Raw genomic sequence first — 9,324 nt, forward strand, 5'->3', positions numbered from 1 at the left:
AAAAAAAAAAAAAACCCTAGACAAATCCAGAAAAATATTTTCAAAATGGCTTGGATGGTTAAAACAACATTTTCAATAGCCCGACAGAATATCAAAGTGTCACCAACAAAAAGGATATATGAGATTTCAATACTATCATGACCCATCTTAATTCCTTTAAAGAGATTAAGGTCACAGTAGAAAATAAGAAGCCTCGAGAGACCTTCTAGAACAAGACTAAAGAGATATGGGCTTAGAAAACATCCTTGACGGATATCCTGGAGGGTTCAAAAAAATTGAAATAAGTACCCTATGTGCAAAATTTAATGGAATATCTACAAGTGAATATTAGGTAGCTGGATCATGTCACACCACTTCTGATCAAAACCTAAGAATTCGAGCAAGGTTTTAGGATTACTCCACTCAAGTCTATGATAAGCTTTGTACATGTCGAGTTTGAGAGCCGTCCAACTTCTTTTCCCTTTGTGCCATCTAAGATAATCAAAAAGTTCATGACCGATAAGTATATTTTCAGTAATATGGCGTCAAAGGATAAAAGCAGGCCAAAAAAGGAAGATAATATTATCGTTTTTTTTCCGGTAATAGGGATATAACATTATTTAATACCCCCTTAATCTATAGTCAACAACGTATATATAATTTAAAAAAAAATTGCACAAAGACTAATGGGCCTAAAATCATATACAGTTTCAACATTATCCTCATTGGGAACCAAGGAAATGAGATTGTGGTTGATCCAAAAGAAAGATAAACATCAAGAAATAAAAGTACACCACATCCCTTCTACCAACATCCCAATATCTCTGGAAAAATAAACTTGACACTCCATCATGACCAGGGGGCCTTCAGAGCACTAATGATAAAAACAGAATGCTTATTTCATCTTCAGTGGGTAAAACACTAAAAAATAAAATTAACAGAATTAGAGAGGACATGGTCAAACAAGGTTTCAACTTTCAAAGGCTGGGTAAGGGGTTGGAAGTAGTATAAACAACCTTAAGGCGTTCCAAAAAAAATATTAGCGATGGATGGGTGGTCATAAATTATGTATCCCTTCTCAATAACAATGTTTTTGAAGCACCTTATTCTCTTTATGGCTTTGCCCGGAATCAAAGCCCTTCCCCCTTTCGATTGGGTAGTTACCGTCGCTGGCGATGGTGAAGCTACTCAGAATGTGGGCCCTGGAATCAATGCAATGACTATCAAGAATTTCATTGGACTACGTGCATATTGTGACTTTTCCTGTCTTCCAGGATCATGTTCGTGCATGCGCTTCATTATGTAAGCTGTGTCTATATCGAGTTTTCTTGGGATGTGGTTGCTCCCTATTCCCTCCCCCACCGGTCCTGTTTATGACATGTATGTCAGGACCATATGTCTCTCACTGATTTCTGAACTCTATCAGTTTTGAAACCTTATGTATCATATGTCAACTATTTGCGTTATCTGCGTTATGTTTCTTGTTTTCTTTCTTTTGGTGTTGGGTGTGCATGAATCAATAGCCTTGCTTTCTACCAAAAAAAAAAAAAAAGAGACATGGACATGAAAAACCTAGTTTTCACCTTATTTGCAATCTTTTCCTTAGTGATTAATTTATTATATGGGAGAAGGATGAGACTTTGCCCATTTATATTAGATTCATAAAAACAGAAATTATTTTTAATGGGTTACAAATCGTCATAGAAGAACCGAAGAGGTTCCACATATGATTTTAGGAATCAATATCGAATCAACTATATTGATCAATTTGTATCGATATCGATCATGACTAATATTAATATTTGATTGATACAGTATGCAAGTATGCAGAGGGAAGCGATAGACTCATGAGAGTACTGAAGTAGACAACACTCTCGGACATAGTTCTTTTTTTTCATAAATGAAAATACAAAAAGGTAGGCACACAACCACACAACCACACAACAGTTTGATGTATAGTGTACACACCCATCATAGTCTTTTCCTTCAACGACGACGTGGACTCGTCTATATACTAATTGAACACCATATGAAATACATAAGCAGGTCTCAAATTTCTCTCATGAAATTTTCTTCTTCTTTGTTTGTTGGAAGGCTGTGGCTCCTGTGTTAACGTGGGTCAAAGGGAGGATGTCAGGAATCCTTGAGGGGAGGGGAGGGGAGGGGAGGGGAGGGGAGGGGTGGGGTGGTCATTTCAATGCGCCATGCAAAACGCCGCAGGGACTGCTGGGCAGCGTTTTCTTTCAAAAAAAAAAGTTTAAGACTGAAGTACAATGGTGCCCTTACAGTCACTATTATGTACTCTCGCCACTGAGATCTGAGCCATCTGACAAAGACAAACGATCTATCGTCTTATATATAGATAGTAGAGACAAACAGAGAAGCACGTGGGTTTGGGGTATACTTGTAATTCCAGCCTCAAACAAGCGTATTTTAGCGAGTAACACCCAAAGGCAGAAACCCGAAACTATCATTACGACTTTACCCCTTTTACGAACACACGAGCAGGTTTAGTAAAAAAATAAAAAAAATAAAAAAGGAAAAAGAAAAGAAGAGCCTTTCTCCTTTTCAACAACCGAGACAGAAGATCAACGGTGTAGATTCAAAAAACCTGAGAAGGATAGATGTTGATCAATGGTTGTTACCACTACTTGATCGGCGGGGATATAAAGGCATTGCCCCTAAAATGACAGACAGGATTTGTCGTGACAGAACAAAAGGCGTTCTTATTTTTTATTTCCGCCTTATATTTCTTTCCTTATTTTGAGCTTCACAGCGAACGGCCTTCTTGTGGTTTTGTTGCTTTCTCTAGTTCCTGCTAAAATGGAGGGGCCTTAGCGTTCTCTCTCTCTCTCTCTCTATCTTTCGTTACTTGACTCGTACATTTTCTGCTAAGAGCTTTAATCGATCTCCGTCTCTTCAAATCGGTCTGCGTAATTGCTCAGGCAAGTTACACTAAAATTTTAAGTTTCTCTGTTTTCAGGAACCTCTTTAACTCTGTTATTTGAAGTTGTTCCTGTTGAGATCTAACAATTCACTGGTTTATTCTTGCTCTGTGCGCAAATTTTGTCTTACTTGGTAGCTATCTGATCCCCATGGAGGTATTTACTTCGTTTGAGGCTGATTTCACCATAAATGTCTTAAGCTTTTCTGTTTTTCTTGTTTATGCTTTGGATTGCACCCCCTCTCCCCCCCCCCCCCCTCCCCGGGGTTTTTAATATTTGTCTTTCTCTGTTGGGTGTGAAAGTTAGTAGCTGTAGTAGCTAGTAGTGTTTCTTCATTTTTTTCCTGCATTCATTTTTCAGTTCGCGTTTTCGTACCGAGATTTGTGCTGATTTGGAGCTTCAGTCACTGAAACTAGGACTCTTCTTCCGGCGCTCGGGATTTTTTTTGGGGGTGGGGGGAGACGACAGCCTTTGTATTGAATTTTTGTTGTAAACTTTTATTTTCAGTTTTGCAATTTGTTTCAAGGTAGAAATCCTTTTTGCTTTTCTTATTTTGCGGGCTTATTCTTGGTGATCTCTTGTTGAACTTTGAAGGCTACTCTTTGTGTGTTTTCATCTCTGCAAAGCCCGGGGTTATAGTAATGCTGGCTCTACCCTTTTTTTCTTCTGAAGTATAGATCCGTACGGGTTTAAGCTGTTTGTTTTTGTTTTTGTTTTTATTTTTTTTCTTTTTAATATTTTCCTAAGACTTAAGATTCTGACGAGTCTGGTTAGATTTTTTGGTATTCTCTTTAGTTGGTTGTTATCCATGGAACAGGGAATTTTCTAGACCAAAGAGCATTTTCATGAATAGAAGTGGCGCAGGAGAGTTCTAGCAGTTGGGTTTTGTTTTACTAGCTTTTTCATCAGCTACACGGATTTTTTTAATTCAATGCATTCTCCTTTTTTTACTTTGGTGGAAAATAAACATTTAGTTTCGTGAGCGGTAGAATTGCTTCGCTTTTTCTTTTGCATTTCCCCAATGAGAACATGATTTAATTGCAAGCAGGTCCGCGAGGAAATCTTGTAGTTCTGGAAACATACACCTAATGTCTCCGCCTTTGCTTGGTGTCGTGGAAGGGCAGGGGAATGTCTCTCTGGTGGCCTTGCCGCCGGCCTCCGCAGATGGTAGCTGCCAGAATAACTCCGAATTAAAAGAGCGTAATTACATGGGGTTATCTAATTGTTCTTCAGTGGACAGCTCCGCAATCTCAAGTTTGTCTGAAGGAAAAAATAGCAGCCTGAATCTGAAAGCAACAGAGCTGAGGCTTGGACTTCCTGGATCCCAATCCCCCCAGAGGGATCCAGAGCTGTCCTTGCTGAGTCCCGGAAAACTAGATGAGAAACCCTTGTTTTCTTTACTTCCTTTGAAGGGCGGTACTCAGTCTTCATCACAAAAGGTTGCTGTTTTAGGAAACAAGAGAGGGTTCTCGGTTGCCATGGATGGTTTCTCTGAAATTAAAAGTGCTACATTTAATGAAGGGAATTGGATGTTTCCAGCTGCTGGCTCTGATTCAGAAACTGCTCATTCGGCACCTCAAGGGAAATTTTCTGTTAACTCGGGAGTTAATGTTATGCTATCACCTAGACCTTCCCTGAACTCGGGGGTGAAATCTGTTTCTGTGAAGGAGCATTCTGGAGCTCAGCCAGGCATGTTGAAAGAAGCCACCCCTGTGAAGGTATTACAAGAGAGCCCCCATACTGCCAATGAGAACAGCCATAATCCTAGTGCTGCTGCTAAGAACAATAGCAGTGCACCTGCTGCCAAGTAAGTGATATTGCTTCAAAGAAGGCTCTGATCAAATGGTTTTGGGTTAACTGTGTAAATTGGTCACTGATGTTCCGTTCACGGCAGGGCTGAAGTAGTAGGTTGGCCACCAATTAGATCATTTAGGAAGAACACTTTGGCGACCACTTCCAAGAACAATGATGAAGTCGATGGTAAACCAGGCCCAGGTGCTCTTTTCGTCAAGGTCAGCATGGACGGTGCTCCTTATTTAAGGAAGGTAGACCTCAGAACATATTCTGCATATCAGGAGCTCTCCTCTGCACTGGAGAAGATGTTCAGTTGTTTTACCATAGGTGAGCTATTCTATGGTTCCAATCTTGTAAGATCTCATCATATAAACTTTTATTATGTGGATTTGTGCTGAGTCGTGGTTTTGCAGTCATGTTAGCATAGATCCAGTTACTGCTGTTTGCATGTGATTTCAGGCCAGTGTGGATCACATGGAGATCCAGGGAGGGAGATGCTGAGTGAGAGTAACCTGAGGGACCTACTACATGGGTCAGAATACGTTCTTACCTATGAGGACAAGGATGGTGACTGGATGCTTGTGGGAGATGTCCCGTGGGAGTAAGCACTTATATTCTTACCTATTTTGACCGCCTTAAATTTTGTTTCATGTTGTTTTTCTTAGTTTATACGATCAACTACATAAAGATCACAGAAGTGTTATGGATATGAAGACTGAGAATGCCATTATGTCTTAACAGTTGCTGTGTTTTTCGTGGTGTCCTAATTGTCAGTTTGTCACATTGTCAATAGCATGCAGTTAGGAAATTCTAGTCACTAAATCATATCTGTGCCATCAACTGCACCACTAGTAGTGAAAGGAACATATCATACAAGTATCCTTTGTTGAATGATAAGGATATGTTCATGCATTCCATGAGAATGCTATCTTGAGACAATAAAATCTGGACTATCTGCTGCAAGTAAAAAATAATATAGAAAAGCATTAATAAACAGGTGGAATCTTTTACCAGTTTGGCTAAAAAAAGAAAAGAGTACATAAGGAATGGAGGGGAAAGGGGGTCAAATTAACACAGTAATTTTTTCAAGGGTATAATATTAAAAAAAAAAAAAAAATCTAATCACAGTATTAAGTAATACTGTACATTGTTTGCTATCATTATGGACACCCGTCATAAAATCCTGACTGCAGACCATATAACAAGAATGGAAGGTCTTCGTCAAGGCTTTTCTTGGCCAAAATTTAAATTCCTCCCAAACCACTGAGCAGTGATAATGCACTTTGCATAAGCTGGTCTAGTAGAGTTTGGGCTCAAAGGTAGTCATGAGCCACTGTTATCGAAATGTAATGGGAGAGAGAATGAGGAAAAGGGGATTTTGGAGTTTAACTCCATTGATGGCTCATTAATACAATTTGAGAATGGTATTGATGAAAAGGCTGAATACACCCACGGTGAAAGGTTCAAGATGCAAACCTTTTAGGCTCAAGAAAGGAAGGACAAGAAAAAGAAAATAAAGAAACTATAAATGTGTTGGTTTGTTTATTACTGTAACAGTGTTTAAACTTTTGTGTGTTGATCTAGTGAGCATTTGTTTTACTTGCAACTGAGGTCAGGTGATCAGCCAAAATCATAGCCCTGCTTTAGTAGCAAGTGCTAATGCATTCCTACAAATAATGGAGTTGAAACATATGTATGAGATGTAAGGATCCAGTACCTCTATGTTTATTCTATGGGTGCATGTTTCTGGCACTGCACCCCCGTAAGTCTTTACTGCATGCTTAGCTGTAACTGCCATATGACGGTTTGGTTAATTGAGTAAATTGGATTAGTCTGCATCACAGTAGTGGATTAATTTTCAGACCAATCTGATTTAACAATTTCAATGCAATATTTTGAAAATTGTTGGAAATAGCCAACTATTTTTGTGACTATTTCAAGAAAGGAGAACATTGAAAAACATTAGAGAAAATCCATTCATGGTGGGCCTTATGGTTGAGGTGGTCTACCGAATTTGACATGTGGCCTATCCAGTAAGATCTCATCTATCCAATGATCAGCATGATCAAATCATCATTCCATGTGGCAGAAATATAGTTGGTATCTTGGAAATCGTTGGAAGGAGTGGTGTGTTGGAAAACTTGTCCATATTTTATTACCAAAATGTTTCTTGCACACCTATACCAAGAACCCTTTCCTTCATGCCTACCATTTTTAAGCCATGTGGACTGATGATTTGGCAGGCTGACCGTTGGGTAGTTTTGGGACCTCCCTTATAGGTCATGTGTCAAATTTGGTGGCCTATCTCAGTCGTATGGCCCACCATGTATGGGTTTTCTCCATGTTTTCAAACTTTGAATTCAATCATACCCTCCCATGTATATCTCCTCCATGCATACTCTCACTACACGTGGGCATGTCAGATTGGTCTGAAATTTTAACCTTATATAGATGATGTTGTAGATAACATATCCACCAAATTTGGGACCCAAAAGGAACTGCCATCTGGCATTTATTACACGAGCGTGTAGGAGCTCCATCCTAGAACCTTGAAATTTTTTTTTGCCTTCTTGCAGTACATTGTACATATGAATTTGATAAACACTAAACACTTCTCTCTCTCTCTCTAAGAAGAATTTTGGATGGAATTCTTCTGGCTATTGGATGACCATACCATATCCATGTCCAAAGAGGGTAAAAATGGAAGACGTGACACAGAGTTGATGTCTGCATATTATAACCCAATTGTCTGGTTATCACAGCAGCAGGCAATTTTGTTATCTAGCATTGGAAGCTTGTTTCATGGATTGACAGTATCGTATGCTTAGGTCTAATGACTTGAAACATCTAGTGACTGTATTATACCATTGCAGAGTCAATGGTTTAGAGATAAGGAATTGAGAACAAGTAAAAATAATTAAAATACCATACTTCAATTGACAATAAGAAATTGATAACTTAGTTGATAAGTGAATGTATCATCTTGACTACCCTGTGTTACAGTGAACCCTCCAATTTCATTAGTCACATGCAAAATGTTTTGCCTTGACCAACCGGCATTGTTGGTAACTGTGCTGATTGTTATTTTTGGACTCATGGCAGGATGTTTATTGATTCATGCAAAAGGTTGAGGATCATGAAGAGCTCTGATGCAATTGGCTTAGGTGAGTCTGTTTTCCATTTATCCTTCAATATCTTTTTAGAGGTTGACCCTGTAAGAGAGTTTCACCCTTGTCCTGAGAATATATCGTTTTGAGATGAATAATTTTGTCAGGATGAGAATGTCGTTGAACCTGTCTCTTTCATATGCATAGCACATGAATGGGAGTTGGACCATCTTTTTATTCCAACCTCCAGTATCCTTGCATGGAATTATACTTTTTAATTCCGGTAACATGATAAGAAATATGTGGATTGAGTTTTCTTTCACCCATGGTGAAGGAATCTCTTGCCCATGGGCATCGGGACTGTCGGATGACCAAGGGGGAGGTATTTTCGAATTGGTCAATAGGGGTGGGAGTTTGTTGATGGGACAAGAGTCCCATCACATGATCACATCACCAGTGATATGGGGATTCTTCCTCCTCCACTGGTGAAAGTTTTCCTTCACCAATGGAGTGGGAAGAATCTCTTGCCCGCTGGTGATGTGACCATATGATGGGACAAGAGTCCCATCAACAAACTCCCACACCCTATTGACGAATTTGAAAATACTCTTCCCTTGGTCATCTACCTATGGCCATAGTCAAGGGATTCTTCATTCACGATGGGTGAAGGAAAACTCGGTCCTATATAGGCTAATTTATAAATGCTTGTAAATTTCAATGTCAGTGGATCGATGTTGTAAATTGCTGTAACAAGCAGCTTTCTGTTAGTAAATGAGAGTTGTATGGTTTGGAATAGTACTTCAGGCAACTTATAAGTTATTTCTGTTGTTAGGTAGTAGGTTGGCTTTAACTTTTAGAATCTCTGTTTTGTTTGGTGCCTGCAGCTCCAAGGGCAATGGAGAAATGCAGGAACAGAAACTAGGTATTGTCTCAACATCATGACTGCTCTCCAGCCAACAATCAATAGTTGAAAGTATTCATGGATGGTAGGGAAGCAAATTAAGGGAGGGAGACCTTGATTCAGGAAGGAATGGTGTGGCCAGATGCAATGGTCTGGATGGCAGATCTTGGGGTTAGATACATATTTTGCGTTGCTGATAATTCATGTTGCTTTTAATTGTCTTGAGTCCATTATAATTATAGAGCTGAGGCCACAACCTATGGGAGTACCTCTTTTCGTAATTTGATTCTTCTGGTGAGTTCATGTTTGCCCTCAGGAATTCTAGTATGTAAAGTGGTTTGAGTTATTGGTGGACATGGTTGGTGCTTGCTTTGTGTTTGCTCTATAAATACTTTCTCCCCAGTTAGTACTTCTACAAATTAATCTATCCACTGCCTGGACTGTCAAGTAGTGATGTCTTCGATTTCTACCACTGTCATCAGTGTAATAGTAGTGGTTTGGAGCTGGGGTATTTGTTCCACGTCTGAATTTTGGATTATCACTAGTGTATCTGGATCTGGGTTGGATCTTTGTCGATTCAATGTCCAGAATCACTCCT

General features: G+C 39.3%; 1 protein-coding gene across 3 annotated transcripts; it reads left to right on the plus strand.

Moving 5' to 3' along the window:
• The first annotated feature begins 2,736 nt into the window (after window positions 1-2,736).
• On the plus strand, window positions 2,737-9,093 carry LOC122661882 (auxin-responsive protein IAA9-like). Of its 3 annotated transcripts, none has more exons than XM_043857391.1 (6): window positions 2,739-2,924; window positions 3,973-4,731; window positions 4,819-5,045; window positions 5,178-5,319; window positions 7,821-7,882; window positions 8,710-9,093. In XM_043857391.1, exons 2-6 carry the CDS (start codon window positions 4,013-4,015, stop codon window positions 8,745-8,747), a joined length of 1,188 nt encoding a protein of 395 aa, XP_043713326.1. In that variant the 5' UTR covers window positions 2,739-2,924; window positions 3,973-4,012; the 3' UTR covers window positions 8,748-9,093. The 3 variants fall into 3 exon arrangements, with proteins under 3 accessions (XP_043713328.1, XP_043713326.1, XP_043713327.1); XM_043857392.1 differs by having other exon boundaries at window positions 2,918-3,019; XM_043857393.1 differs by lacking the exons at window positions 7,821-7,882; window positions 8,710-9,093 and having other exon boundaries at window positions 2,737-2,924; window positions 5,178-5,323.
• The last annotated feature ends 231 nt before the right edge of the window (window positions 9,094-9,324 follow it).

The sequence above is a fragment of the Telopea speciosissima genome, chromosome 5, assembly GCF_018873765.1.
Source record: "Telopea speciosissima isolate NSW1024214 ecotype Mountain lineage chromosome 5, Tspe_v1, whole genome shotgun sequence".
NCBI classification, from domain to species: Eukaryota; Viridiplantae; Streptophyta; class Magnoliopsida; order Proteales; family Proteaceae; genus Telopea; species Telopea speciosissima.